We start from the raw sequence: 15,782 nt of genomic DNA, 5'->3' as shown, positions 1-15,782 counted from the left end.
CTAAAAGCTTTTAATTTGATTTACATCTTCTAAACATAATAGAACATTTAATGAAGAATAAACTTATAACTCTAAGTGAGTTTAATTGACATTGTAGCACTTTAATAAATTACATTTAAGATTTTTTTCAGAAAAATTAAATTACTGTAGAACCATTCTTTACTAGGCCTTTCTTTACAGGCTTTCAGAAATAAACAGCAGTAAAAATTAAATAAATTAAGTGCTGAGAAAATATTGTTAGCTAAAAATAAAAATAATAACTGTCTTTGATACTATTACTAAAAACTTATAGTACATTTATGCACTTTCATTAAATCGTGTGAATATATAAAGAAATTTTTATTTTCAATTATATAAACTTGATCTAGTAAATTTAATTTCAACATATATTAATATAAATATTACTATTAATAATATAAATGTGTATTAAGTTTTTTATTACATTTAAATTTTTATGTGATGTACAACTTAGGTTAATATTGGAGTATTTTTCATTTATACTCCCAGATTAACTGGCTCTCCTGTTTTATCTTCCATGGCTTGTTATCGATTAGAACAGATAAGCCTACCGAATATCTAAGTAACATTAGTGAGTGTGTGAATGATAATAAAAATATTCATAAATAAAGAGTAAAAAGTTAACTATCCATCTAATCTATTCTTTTAATTTTTGTTTTAGAAATTTGTTGATGATCTTCTGGAGAGGACAAAAACCCTCTAAAAGCACCTAATTACTTGCGTGGGCCTGTTTGCTGTAGTCCTTCCTCCATGTGTTCCACATTCAGTTGTGTTTTGGCTTCAGTCTCCTCACAAGAAAGAGAGAGAAATGAATCTCAGTTCAGAACTTTGTCTGCATCATCCGAAACCTCCTTCATAACTAAAGACTTTTTCTTTTCTCTTTCAGTCTGTTTTAATTTTTTTTTTTTTAGTTATTAATTTAATAAAATTTAAAGACTGAAGGATAACATAGCCAAAATAATATACCTCTCATTACTGATTCTTTAAGAATGTTTCTTATATTCTTTCTTATTATAAGAGAGTTCATTTATGTCTTATTATAATTGTATGTATCCCATTATTCATCGCACCTCATGGGAAGTTTTGATTTTTTTTTTTCCTACATTTGTGTCAATCATTTTACCAATTTTAATCAAGTCCATTTTTACCAAAGAATATCTATTCTTATTACTATATTCTGCAACTTTTCAAAATAATTATCACATCACTAGTAATGAGCAAGAAATAGGTAGCATGTTTGGTTTATTGTTAATTTCATGGCTTAGCTTCCTGTCGATTGTTTAAGAAGAAAAAAAGAAAAGAATCTAAGATCACATAAGGCCTAAACATGTTAAATGCTCATATTAATTATAATATCAAATACAGTGTTTTCTTAGCCCAGAACCGTGTAGAATAACCTTCGATTGCGTCCTTAGAAACAACTTTTAAGATTATAATAATTCGGTTGGTTACTTAACCGAAACTTAATTATCTTAACTGGTTAACTACTTAAAATAGGAGTCCAATTCATAATACTCCATCCAAGTGGATAAAATAGTTATCCTAGTTTTATCAGTTAAAAAAAAATTCAAGTTAATTCCATTTATTATTCCAAAATTGATTCAAGGTATCAAATTTTTATTCAGTAGGCAAATGAGCAACATTTGTATAATATGTTTGTATTTTGTAATCTTACTTTTTACTATTTATCTAACGCTTAGTATTTGTGTTAGTAAAAGATGAAATGAGCAGTGTTTGTTTAGCTTTAGATCCTCAGTTATTGTAATAATTAAACTACCTTCAAAGTAGATATTTCAACATGTATACAACTTAATATATTTATTTTTTCGCTTCAAGAAAAAATATTAGTGTGTTTGTCAAAGAATATTTCTGAAAGTTTGTAAGGTAGTTCGTTAAGGAACTATAAAAAAAATTCTATAAACCCATTTTCATTGTTTACTCTCCATGTATTTTCAGTTTTGAAATTATAATTAATTTACTTTAATGAGTACAGTATGACATAACTGATAAGTAAGCATCAGAGGTTGGATGAAAAGTTTTGTGCTTTTTCATCTGAGGTGCAAAATAATAAAAATTTAAATAAGTGTTACATGTTTTTTTTATTTGTATGAATAGTTTCTTTATTTTTTGTTTTAAAAGCTTTGTTTTTTGTTGAATAGCTGCATTCAGGTTGTGACTCTTTCATCTAGTATTATATTGAGCTCTGTTAGAATTGTAATTGTGTCATAGGATGAAGGAGAAATTGAAATATTACTATATAAATTGAATGAGGTAATTTTTAGTTGCATGAAAACAGTCCTGAAAACTGTGATCTGAAAAGTATATGAATTTCTACTCTTTAGTTCAGTACTTTCTCCCTCAGCGCATACAAAGGTGTCTGTATGTATATGCATGTACATACACATGTGTTGTATATATGTATGTGTGTGTGCATAAATATATACACTGGGGAAAGTTATTAGTGCTGAGGAACAGGAATAATACATTTTTCTTTTGCAGGTGATATGAAGAACTGGCAAATTCATTTGTTATCTACATTTTTTTTCAAAATAATATTCAATTATTTTTAGAGTTTGTAGTATATAAAATAAGGAATGGTTACAAAAAAGAAATAAACATATAAACAGCTATTGAGCTTTCGAGGTAACCTAAGTTGTGGATTGTTTTATTTCTATACTACAGAAGTCAAATGTTGGTTAGCTTATTAAATAATTTTTGTGTTATCCATCAAATTTGATTGTATAAATGCTTTCCTAGATTAAGTAAATACTAACATATCGCTATTATATTATATCTAGGCCAAAAAATTATGGCTTAGAGATTGAAGTTGAATTTATAGCTTTGAATATATTTGTCGTTATGGAAAATGTTTGGATTTGTATAGTAATAAAGCTGCTTTTTATTCACATGTTTCCCTTATTTTGAAATGTTGACATATTGTTATGTTTGATAAATTTAGTTGTTTAGATTTGGGTTTGTTTTATTATTTTAGTTAAAATAATTCAACCATTTTTTGTGAACACATTAAATCAAAATACCTTGAAAGAAAAAAGAAATGTATGAAAGGGAATTCCTGGCCCATTATGTTGATCTCACTTTAGTAAAATGTAAACTGATTTAATGTACTCCTTAAGTAAGAACTAACCAATTTTAAATAACTGGGATTATAAAAAAAAATTATTATTGTTCATTCAAAGCTCCTTTTCCATTGTCTTTTTAATGTTTAATATTTTTTCTATATTTTCAAATCATTGTTCATCAATCATAATTTTTTTTTTGTTTTTAACAAATTTGAAGTCACTGTGGAAAACTACACTGACTACAATTTATCTTTCCTTGAAACTAATTTAATTTGAAATTTGACACCACATGTCAAAAAATTGTAAATATTTTTTGTACTTTTTCTACATAATTCATTTCAGTTTGTTTTGTTTTTTTTATGTAGGATTAATATAAATTTGCATTAAGTGTTACTCTCATTCTGTTTTTTTTTTCAATTGATAAAGATTTGTTATACCCTACAATTTCCTTGGATAGATGTATTAATAATTGTATAGAATAAATATTAGTAAATGCTATTATTTTGTGTATTAAATATCCCCATAACTTATATCTTTAAGAAAATATTTTCTAAAAACATAATGTTTTCACTGTTTATCTTTTAAAAATGTAATTTGTCATTTAATCTGTGATACCTTGTGAGTCTAAAAAAAATTTTTATGTAATAAAAAGAAGAAAACAAATGCATTATTCTAGAGACATCTCGTGATTTTGTACATTACAGTTGGTTATGTTTATAGGTATACTAGGAAACGAGTTTTAATGGGATGTCTTTAGAGTGATGCATTGTTCTTATTGTTTTGTTTTTTAAATAACATAATGACCATATTCTTATTTTTTTCATACTTATGATATATTAAACTTCAATGACAAATTATTGCTTTACTTATTATATTTAAAATTTTCTGAGGACGAGGTAAATACAATAAAAAAAAATTAAATAGCATATGAAAAAGGTAACTATTTAAAGTTATATTTCACTATTTTCTTACAAACGCAAAGATGCTGTAAAAAGACAGAAAAATGGTGTAAGTGAAAGAAAATTGCCTCTATTAGGCCTTTTCTATATTAAGGTTGATTTGAGCCACACTTTCAGTTATAAATTAATGTAATTTTGAGAAAATTACAAACTAATTATTTTACTTAAGATGACACAAAGCATAGCTGTGGCAAGAAGTTTATTTTCTCTTCTATCAACTGTCAAATCTATCGACCCTCTTGGGTGACACTCAACCTCTATAAAATGGGTACCTGACCCTTGCCAGATTGTGAAGGTCAATTGTCGATGAAGAAACAATCAATAACTTCATTGGTTCTTGTGACAGGTACAGGTTTTTAGAACATGGTAAAAATCCAATTTCGAAAATGCAATGCTATTTTTACCTTATCTCTACTGTTTCCTTATTTCTTACATAAATGACATCATAAAATATTAGCATATGGGATTGATGATAGATGAGAACAATTGAAACAAAATTAATTTTAAAAACTATAACTAGTAATAGGATATTGAGTTGCATATTTAACCATCCATAAACATGAAAAGTTAATACTGTACACAATTTTATAAACTCATGTAAAATAACTTACGAAAAATATTTAAAAATTATAATTAATAATATATTGAAAGGAAACTATTATCCTAAAAATATTATTAACTAATAGTGGCATAATAATAACTATGACAATAATATAAGAATAAATAACAGACATAGGTGCAATAATACAAAAAAATAAATAGATACTAAAAATAGTGCTCCAAATATGATGAATGAGAAAAGTAAAACTAAAGAAACCATATTAATGGTCCACATAAATGTATTATGGAATTCTAATAGGAAATTATTAATATATACATGTTATGACAATAAATAATGTTGAACAATCTGAATAATAATAGTAAATGTAATAATAACAAAATTCAAATTAAATTAATAATATTAACTAAAAAATTAATTGTCAGGATTGACAGAGAAGATACTTAAATAAAACTTTTAACAAATATAAACATTGTAACATCAAATTGGAGATATTGTTTATTTATTTATTTAATACCTGATCGGCCTTACATAGTTGATACAACCGTTACATTTTATTTTATTTTTTAACAATGATTATGGGTGGAGGGAGGGTACAGTCTCAAACTGGAGAGACATAATGATAATAAAATATACTGATACATTACCAACATGAAGTATTTCGAAAAATTGAACTAGAGTATAATAAAGGAACTAGCAGTTGTCTAGGCTCTTTATGAGTTTCTTCTATGTATATTTAGTTTTCAAACAGCTCTTAAAATATAAATAATAATAATAATTTAATTTTAAAGAGTAAAAAATCCTTAAGATACACAAATATGGGCGTAGGCAGACAGGAGAAGGGGGAGCCATGGCGCTTCACTAGATTTTTGGGTCCCGAGGAAAAAAAAATAAAGAAAATAATGAACTTAATAGATAGATGATTTCTTTTTAGAAACATGCTATGATTAGGAAGGTAACATTGTTGAGTTTACAGATAAGATTTAATGAGTGCAATTATTAATCATATACTTATCTCTAAAAATAATGGGGGAACAAATTAAAAAGGTCGTTTTTCAGATTCCATTCTTCCTATTATAACTTACAGTTTGCCATTTTAATAATCTCTGAATATTTGTTGACAATAAATCAAAGATGGCAACCATCATAGAAAAGATGGTTAATATTTTTTCCAGCAATTCCAGAAGGCTGATGGTCTCATAGCAAACCTCTTCATCACCTCTTTTATTTTTGTATTTATTGTGTGTATTGTATGTAATTATGTATAATAATTAACTTTATACTTGATTATAGCTAATAAAAATTTAAAAGTAATGATCGATTTCTATGAAGTAGCAATAAAATGGTTTGCAAGTAGCAGTAAAAAAGTTTGAATGCGGAATTACAAATCTTTCTTTTACCCAATGTTTCCGAATGGACTATATATATGTGTGTGTGTGTGTGTGTATATATGTGTAATGGGCTAAAGTCTGCCCCCTCCTTGGCGAAATCCTGCCGACGCCCATGTACACAAAGTTATTGTTCAAATACAATTAAAGGATTCCAATCAGAAAGCCATGAGTCGATAAACTACTGTCAGATAATTCACTGTTCAACATTTCTTCAATTCTGGCATCAATAGGATAGAAAATCACGAATATCACAAATATGAATAAAAAATGCAACACATCTCACATCAGCATCCAAAAAGGAACATCAACTGCAGACAGTTGATCACCTGAATTGGCAAAACATTTTAGTTTACTGGTAGTTTACAAATTCATGGCTTACTTATGGTACTTTTCTAATTGTATTCTACAATAATAATATTTTTTCAACCATTAAAACAATAAGAATAATAATACATCCTTATTTTGATGGGTATAAATTATTTGTTTTACATTTTCTACAATCATTAATCTAATCTGTTGTAAATTTTTAAAAATTATATATTTTTTTCCTTCATCAAACAGGTTTCCTGTGTAGATTTTAAATTGTCTTTTATTTTTTCCATGTTATTATTCACTTCAACTTTATTGTCAGGTACTTGTTCAGATTGGGTTATTTTTTTGGATAAATAATTTTTTCTATAAAAATCCCAGAACATAGTCAACATGAAAAAGTTTTGAGGGAAGAATATACCCATTAGAATTTTAGGAAACTTGCAACTTGGATTCAAAACTACAATTGCACTGTGCCAAGCAAGGATTACAAATTGAACCTAAAAAATATCCATACATTAATATTGCTTATAAAGTTTATTGATTTTAAATGTAACACAATAAATAATAGTTAGTATAAATAGAGATAATTTTAAACTGCTCTTGCCAATTCTTGCTATACAACCTACTATACCATTCATTGATGAAAGATCTGACATCCTTTTACCTTTTTTTTTTCTCATTTCATGAATGAGATTGCTTCAACCAATTATTTTAATGCTTATAGTTTTATTAAATAAAAAAAATCAATTAAATTTATACTGTAAACATTAATTTTTGCCTAAAATTGGGTACAAAAAGGGGCAGTTGTAGTTGCTAACTACTAGTGGTTTAAAGGCTGAAGCGATCTTTTCTACATGAGACAACACAGCAAAGAAACAAACCCACTTGCCTTGTTTTGTACTGGTAACTATAAAAACTATTCATTTTATTTCAATACTAAAATTTCAGGTGTTCAATACTAAAAACTTCAATCAATACTAAAAAGCAAATAGGTGTTAGAAATCAACATTTTCAATAAAATTAAACATGTCTACAAGAGATGCATCCATAATGATTTTCCAAAATTAAATATATTGAATTTGGATAGAATGCTCCTCTATTATACATTGTCGGGTCTATTTCAGTTACCTAAAATATCTCTAAATGTTGCAGAATATTAATTTTCTTAAGTAAATTAAAAAAAAAAATCACTTTGGGTGATAGGATGAAAACCTCTTCTCCTCCTGGCTATATACCTAATCTTTTTTTTCCTTTTTTTTATTTGACATTTGGAGGGGAGGGTGGTTATCTACAGATGACCATTTTAACCATGGTAGGAGGATAAGTGATTCATTTTGTGGGTCCATATACGCCTGATCTTCATACACTTAATACACTGAAGGTTAATATATATAATGGTATGGAAAATTTAAACCAATGTTTTTGAATTAATCCATATTTGCCCCAAAACATTTTATTTAACACACATTAAGTAAATTATAATATTCATGTTCATTGATCAAGATCTTATTTAGAATGATTTATGCCTAATTTTCATTGTCATTATTGTTAAATTCTTTCAGCATTCATTTGTAAGTGGTATATGTAGGGTTTAAGTTCAATTCCAGTCCAGTGGATCAAGAAAACTTTATTTTATTGATAATTTCATTTGACCAACTTTGGAATTCTAATTCTAATCGCCAATTCTTGAATAGGTGAAAAATTAAATTTTCATAACAATGACGATTGATTTAAAAAGAAAGTTTGTAAAAAATATTTATTTTCTATTCATTATTAAACATAATGATATCAATAACATAATAAAAACTCTATTATAATTAGATGTAGTGAAATACACTTCCTTGTTAAAATTTAGTTATTTAAAAAAAAAATTCTATTATTTTATAGGTATTACTATAAACGATTCACTGAAGAAGAGGAGCTGAGAAAGAGAATTTCTGCAGGTAATAGAGCCTATTTCTCAATCTCAAGACTCATTAAAAGTGCCCTTATGGGTCCTATGATGAAGTACATGCTGTATAAAACTCTAATAATACCAGTAATCACGTATAGTGAAGAAACATGGACCCTCAAAAACAAAAAGTACCAACCCGTTGGACTGGTATGAAAGTGATTCTCAGGAGAATCCAAGGATCAATATGCAAAAAATTGTGTCTGGAGAAGAAGGAAGAGCAGCGAATTATTTCAGCTCTACAAAGAAATTAGGATCTTCTCACGAGGATAGAATGGCTAGTAGGTTGTACAAGAATGTACTGGATGGTAAGTATCCGAGAGGTGTAGACCAAAGGGCCTAGAGATGGATGGAGTGGTACAGGATCTTTGACAACTGGTGATTTTCGTTAGCTATGCAGGTGCTAGAGGAAGATGGGGCTAGGGCAGCTTCATGCGCATGTTGTGCCGATTGAATATGAACATAATAAAAACATATTCTTACCATTTGAAGCTCAGTGAGATGTTTTTTCCACCAAATAGATTTTTTATATTCAGGATTAATGGCTGTAAGTAAGTAATAGAAATACATGACTGTATGAACAAAAGCATTAATCATACCGATGAATATCACATGGCCACCTAAAATATAAAATAATATAAGAGTTTTAGAAGTAGTTTCATAGTAGTTATATCGATACCATAAATAGTAAGTCATTTTTAGTAGGTAATCAATATTTGAATTTAGATTGGTATTCAATTTAATTAGTTTATTAAATAATAAATAAAGGCATAGAAAACCCAAAGGTTTAATGCTAATATCTCCAATATAAATGAATGAACTAATAAATGTGGTGCTTTGGAACTCTGAGATCCAATACCCAATTCGGTTAATAATTGATCCCTAATGGGATTCCTTGTCTTATAATAAATATTTATTTATTTATAATTTTTATATAAAATACCTGCAATAAATTTTGTTGCAACCCAACAAGCAAGAACCATTCCTGTGTGATGATACACATGCAAAAAAGATATTTGTCTTTCTTTCTTACGTAACACCATAAATACCTAGTAAAATTCCATTTGTAAGTAACAGTTTACAAAATATTTATCTTGAAAATAACTTAACATTAATTGTTCATAAAAAAAAAAAGTACCGTATCGAGCAAATCCAGCACTTTGACCATAAAGTAGACCCATACATTTTGTGCGATCTAAAATTAAACAGTATAAAGAAATGTTCAGTATTACATAAATCATTTATGTGTTAAAAAAAAAAAAAACTAAAGCTAAATTTAGCCATGAATAAATTCAATATGTTTTTGTATAATTTAGTCCAAATTTATAAAGTAATTGGCTCATACTTTAAATTTAGCATTATATAGTTATCAAAAGTTTGTTGAAGATTAAAGTCAAATGATTCAATTTTTTAAAAACATTTTATTGCCATTTTATCAAAGTAATGCTCATAATGCTCAATTAATTTTATCAAAGTAATCCTTCTTGATAATTTTCTGAAGCAGGCACACCCCTAATATAATTTTTGTGATATATGACTAAAGAGTAATAAAACAAAATGGAATGCCTAATTACTGTTTTAATTTTAATAGAAAATATTTATTTAGCTGTTGTAAGTATTAGATCATAAATGATGGGTTTTTTTAAATTTTGAAAAATAAAATGATTCATAATCAGATGGTTGACTATCCTTAAAAAGCTCTGTAGATAATAGCAATAAAATTTGAGAAAGATCCAATCACAGCCTTAACTGACTAGATCTCAGGTGCATAGATCAGTTAAAGGTTTGTTAATATTTTTAAGGACCTTAAATCAATAGCTAAAGTCTGTAAAACTGAGATAATGTTCACAGTAATTCACAATGAAGTATTGTTTGTATTCTTTTTTATTCAATTGTTAACATAATGATGAGATTTAGATTTTCATATAAACAAAATAAGTCTAAATCACATCCCATGCATAGCTAAAAATTATTTATTACACAATATTAGTTAACATGAGTAAAATAATAATAATAAAAAAAAGGAATATTAATCTTACAAATCGATTAATTGGGTCATCAGAGTAATCAACTTCTTGACAGATTAAACTATATCTCAACTGAATATAGGGTACTTTAAGACACTGAAAAAATGAATAAAACATGATGAAACTTTTTTAAAAGAAATATAAAAAAATAAACATAATTAAAATATATATAATAAAATATAACAAATGCTGCATTTATACAAAACACATCCACAGAAATAATAAACATATACAAACAAAATTAATGAAATGCGTGTAGAAAAATGATTTTAAGGTAATAACCACTAATAACCATGAAGACAAATTAGGAACATTAATAAATCCAAAATAGTTCGAAAAGTGTTGGAAATTATATGCTATTAAAATTCGTTTAGTTTGGCTATTTTTAACCAAATTTTGAGATTCAAAATTTATTTAGTAGTTGTAAAAATATCATCCAGAATAAATTATTATTCAAATGAATCATTTAAACATGTTTGCATTTTGATACCTCAAACATAGTGTGTCTAACTATAATTACTATTTTAATTTATTTTATTCATTCAAATTTTCATATTTTTATGTATCGATGGCTTTTCTTTAACATATCAGATCATAGATTCATAAATTATGTAATATAGAATTTAAGGGTTTTGATATTTCTAAGAGACATTCCTAACTAAAGGAACCATTTTTCTTCATCTAGCAAACATATATTAAAATATAATATTTATATAAAAAAAAGAGTCTAATACACACACAGCAATTTTCTTAAATAATACATGATAAATAAATAAAATATGTACTTACTATAAAAAATAAATAACTATTTACAATAATTTGTAGTATATCATATAAAATCATCACATTTTTCAGATCATATGGCTCTCTTGACTTCATCAATTGAGGCCCCCATTTATTTACAAAATAATTATAAATTAAAAGAATGCCTAATATAGGTAATGGGGATGACATAAGAGGTAAATTCTCAACCCTTGGATCTGAAATGAAAGAATAAAACAAAATTAAAACTATAAATAAACTCTTAATCAGTTATTGTAAATATTCACAGGCAATCCACTAGGGTATATAACAATTGGGGGTGATTTTAATTAAATATGAGCAAATGCAATAATAATTTATTAATGGCTCAATTAGTGATTAAAGTAGAACTTAAATTTTTATACATAAGCATAGGAAAATCTTCCTAACAGTTCTATTGTTTTCCATTTCAAGATGTATCAAGTAAAACTTCAAAGGCTTAAAAACTGAGATTTTTCAATACCTAACAGACAATTGAGTGGTATGATGAACTCTTGCCTATAGTTCAAAGGCAATTTTTAAACAAAGGCCAATTTTAAAACTGTTATTATTATTTTTTTTTTTTTTGGTGCCATTAGATTAAAATCATTCATCGTTTTATTTATGTTATCAAAAAAAATAGAGCAAATTGTCATTTAATATCATAAAATCAGATAAATTGTCACTTAATTTGATATTAATGTATTTATATCTGCAAAAGATATCTTAAATGTATTTTTTTTTTAAGAAGATTCCAAATTTCTATTGAAATTGCAGTGAATCTGAAAATTTAATTGTTTCTTTATTATTGTTTTCTAACAAAAAGCGTCAATTTTGAATCTAAGTTTTCAAAATAGTAAAAATTCTCTGAATTTCCCCTATTTAATTAAAAAAATTAGGTATACTCAGTTAATTTTAAAAATAATCATATCCATTGATGTCATTATGTGGGAAGGGGGAGTGGCTATGGGAGATATAGTCACCATTACCAATTATTTGAAAATTTCAAAAGTTAGGAAATTTAAGATTCAAGAATCTATTCCAAACTACAAAAAATAATTCAAAAAAGGTTATTATATTCAAAATAGGTTATGTACTCATTTTTTGTTTTCAATCAGTTTTTCAAAAATGTTTAAGAAAGAGACAAATTTACCGGTAATACACTCTAGACCTATGGTAATTTGAAAAAAGCCCGTCAAGAATGTTGGAAAATTTTATAAAACAAAATAAATAAATAGAAAATTCGTCAGAATAATTATTATTATTTCCAACATCATCTCTCTTTTACCAGTGGAACTAGAATGGACGAGAATAACGCACAGATTAGGGTTTTCATGTTTTTTTTAACTTGAATCACACCAATTCTCAGAAGATTGTATAAAATTTTAAACTATTTTGTGCACTTTTCTTGTCAAAAAAAGAAAGAAAAAAGACGATACGATCCTACGCGGAAGTCTTGTTTCCTACTAGAAGGAACCCCTAGAAAAGGATTTTGATAGTTAAGATCAGTGGTTTTAGTTGTGACAGTTAAAATATAAGAATTATCGTTGACGAGATAACACAAGGAAGAGATCTGGACAAAAATATTTGCCTCTTGATTGTCTAGGGAAATTCACGTAAAATATTTAAAAACTCTGTGACCGAATCTCTAGTGAAATACCTGGTATACAGGTGTATTGAGAACGCAACTTTTCTATCCATTCTCGTGAAAACTTTTGTTCAATCATTTTTTCCCATTTAAAAAACCAATTAATAAAAAAAAAAAAATTAAAGCGTTTATAGATGAAGTCAAACACAACAATAAAAAACTTTTTCCTACTTGAAAAATTACAATAGGGCTTGGAAAATTCTTAGAACCTTAAATTGTCACTTTCTGTGAGAATAACACACATTACTTTAATAAAATAAATGTTTAAAAACTGTTCGAATTCGTATTAAACAAAAATTTGTTGATTTTATCAATATTTCCATTTTTCTTAATTTAGAACCTAATTATACTTCACGATCAATCAAATTTAAGTGTTGTTTTTGTTCAATTAATAATATTTTAAATTAAATCCAAATAATAAAAATGTGAATTATTCAAATATGACTCGTGTATAAAATAATTTTGTTAAGAGGCGTCTTAGCATCAATTTTTTAAAACCTTAATATATATCAGCTGATTTCTATGAGAATATATATTTAACATTACCAGCTTTTTTGTTTACGACATCTTCATAAAATTCCAATAGATATCGGCAGATGGTCGCCATTTTACTTTTCTTCTTATCAAATTTTTCAGCTTACAAATATGAAAATACAATAGAATACAATCATTCAATGCTTCTTTCACGTCATTGTTCATTCATAAAAGATAAAGTTAAAAAGTCACAATTTAAATTTAATGAATATGAAAAAAATAATTAGTTTAAAGATAAAAAGGGCTTCACTTTAAACATGAACACTAAAGGGGATGTGTGACCTCAGAAGGGTGATCGAATAGAATGGCTTTAGATGAGGAACTCACTCTATCAGCTTATTGTTCTAATATGTGCTCAGTCATTTCAAACATTAATTATAATCTATTTAATTTTGTTTCATAATTAATCACTTATATTATGGGTTCTGTTAACTCACGTAAAACTATACTACACTCGTACATATTTTCCTCATGCTTGTAGGTATGTATCTGTTGTTTTCTTGGGGGAAAAAAAGATATTCCGTAATTTTTATTCTTACTTACCTATATGTAAAACACATAAGATGGAGAAATATTTTTATTAATTATAGAAAATTTCGAATCCGAATTTTCGAAGTAAATTCACATTTTAAGTACTGAGTTTAAATGACCAAGTTTTGCAAAATAGTCTGTGTTAAGAGAACAGCCGAGTTTAAAAACGAAAAGTAGTACAAATAAAAAAATATGTATTAAGATGCTATGCTAGGGATATTTTCTTCAAAATTGACTTACCAAAAATAGCACTTTATATCATAAATATATATATATATATATATATACACAAAACTACACAGACAGAAATACATTAGCAGAAACAGATTTTATTTACTACTACACGTTTTAATGTGCTTTGAGTACAAATATCCACTCCTCCCTCGCTTAATGGTTTTGTGTGTATATGATATATGAATTTACATACCCTTTGTTTATTTGAATTAATTAAACATTCCTCATAATTAATAGTAATAAAAATGGATAAATATAAAATATGAAAGAATTTTATTACTAACTAAAGGAGAAAATGATTTCTATGCAACCGCCTCAAATTGGGACATAGGAAATAGCCGAAAGCTCCCGATCTTTACCGATCTCATTCCATAGTACACGGCTTTGTTATCTTTTGTTAAACTGTTGTATTCTAGGCAGGAACAACGTTGATAATCATTCTTCACAGCTCAAATAAGTCTTAAATACGAATTTTCATGCAAAGAGAAAAATAAAAAATTGTACAAAATGTTCTCTCTCATTGTTACTAGTAATAAAGAATGGATGGATATATAATATGACAGAGTTTGGTTATTATTATTTTCCGTGGTAGTTATTATAATAGTAAGATTTTACATTTACTGTATGAAATATATAGTAAGGTGATTGTAATCTTGAATAATAAAAAAACAGCTGTTTTAAAATGAACAAGGAATGATTTCATTTCAAGGTGGTAAGTGAAGGTTGTGATGGACTCACGAAATATTTTGTTATAAACTAATATAGATTTTCATGGAAAAACGTACAAACGTAGCCGAATTAATATGTGGAGAAGATGATCGTGGGGTGCGATCAGCAAATAAACTAAAAATTCGTGCCGATGTTTCGAACTGAATTTCATTTCTTCATCAGGGCTAAAAAAAAAGAAAAACAGATAACAACCATCAAGAAATAAATAAACCAACAAATTAAGAAATATACATAACAATGGATTGAAAATATACTAGTTGATTAATAACCATGGATTTGTTTGGGTGAATGTGTTGGTTTCTTTATTTCTTTTAATTTTTTATGTTTCTCTGAATGATGATTATTATCTGGTTTTTGTTTTTAAGCCCTGATGAAGTCTTGAAATTCAGGTTGAAACGTCACGAATAAATAATTTTTTGTTTATTGGCTGACAGTATGGGATATTTATGTCATAACAAACTAAAAATATGTATTTATTTGTACATAAATATTTAAAGAAGAAATATTTAACATAAAATAATTCAAAAATAGGGAAATTCAACATTAAAAAGCCTGAAAATAAATTAAGGTATATTATCCGACTTTTTAATTTGTTAGAAGATTTTAAAAAATTCATTTAATTTTAATTCACCTCTCAAGATTTAAAAAATAAATGTTCGTCGTTTGTACCAAATTGTATCGACTGAACGATTTTTAAAAAAATCAGTAAGAGATGAAAAAGTTAATATTGACTCCAAAAACTTTTTTCAGTTTAACTGAGTAAAATATTTAAAACTATGTAAAATATATTTGTAAATATAGACTTAAATGTGTAATACTAAGAAATATTTGTACAAAAAAAATATCAAAATGGTGAAATATGTAGAACAAAATCGGTTTAAAATTGTAAAAAGTATTACAAAATGTTCCTGAGAAACATAAGCATGTACATATAATTTGTATATTATATGAGAAAATATAAAAATTCCACATTGATTACAATAGAGTTTCATAGCTTTTAAGATTAAAAGGAGATTGTTAAGATTATTA

General features: G+C 26.5%; 2 protein-coding genes across 2 annotated transcripts in view; one reads left to right on the top strand and one right to left on the bottom strand.

Annotated features, from left to right (window-relative positions):
* The window catches only part of LOC106680434 (protein phosphatase 1 regulatory subunit 14B), a 158,924-nt gene extending 155,328 nt beyond the window's left edge, over nt 1-3,596 (top strand). Inside the window, exon 5 of the mRNA XM_014420149.2 lies at nt 680-3,596. Coding sequence (XP_014275635.1) covers nt 680-721 — 42 coding nt within the window. The 3' untranslated portion in view covers nt 722-3,596. The remainder of the gene's footprint in view (nt 1-679) is intronic.
* Nucleotides 3,597-4,019: 423 nt separating this feature from the next.
* LOC106680446 (very long chain fatty acid elongase 7) lies at nt 4,020-13,586 on the bottom strand. Its single transcript, XM_014420167.2, has 7 exons — nt 13,272-13,586; nt 11,087-11,277; nt 10,310-10,393; nt 9,409-9,465; nt 9,214-9,319; nt 8,754-8,890; nt 4,020-6,816 (listed from the first exon to the last, which is right to left on the bottom strand). The coding sequence occupies exons 1-7, from the start codon at nt 13,330-13,332 to the stop codon at nt 6,541-6,543; spliced, it is 912 nt and encodes a 303-aa protein (XP_014275653.1). The 5' UTR covers nt 13,333-13,586; the 3' UTR covers nt 4,020-6,540.
* Between the last annotated feature and the right edge of the window lie 2,196 nt (nt 13,587-15,782).

The sequence above is a fragment of the Halyomorpha halys genome, unplaced genomic scaffold, assembly GCF_000696795.3.
Source record: "Halyomorpha halys isolate HHAL.00 unplaced genomic scaffold, Hhal_1.1 Scaffold261.1, whole genome shotgun sequence".
Classification (NCBI taxonomy): Eukaryota; Metazoa; Arthropoda; class Insecta; order Hemiptera; family Pentatomidae; genus Halyomorpha; species Halyomorpha halys.
Note: the sequence above shows the minus strand (reverse complement) of the source record. Positions and strands in the feature narration are given on the sequence as shown.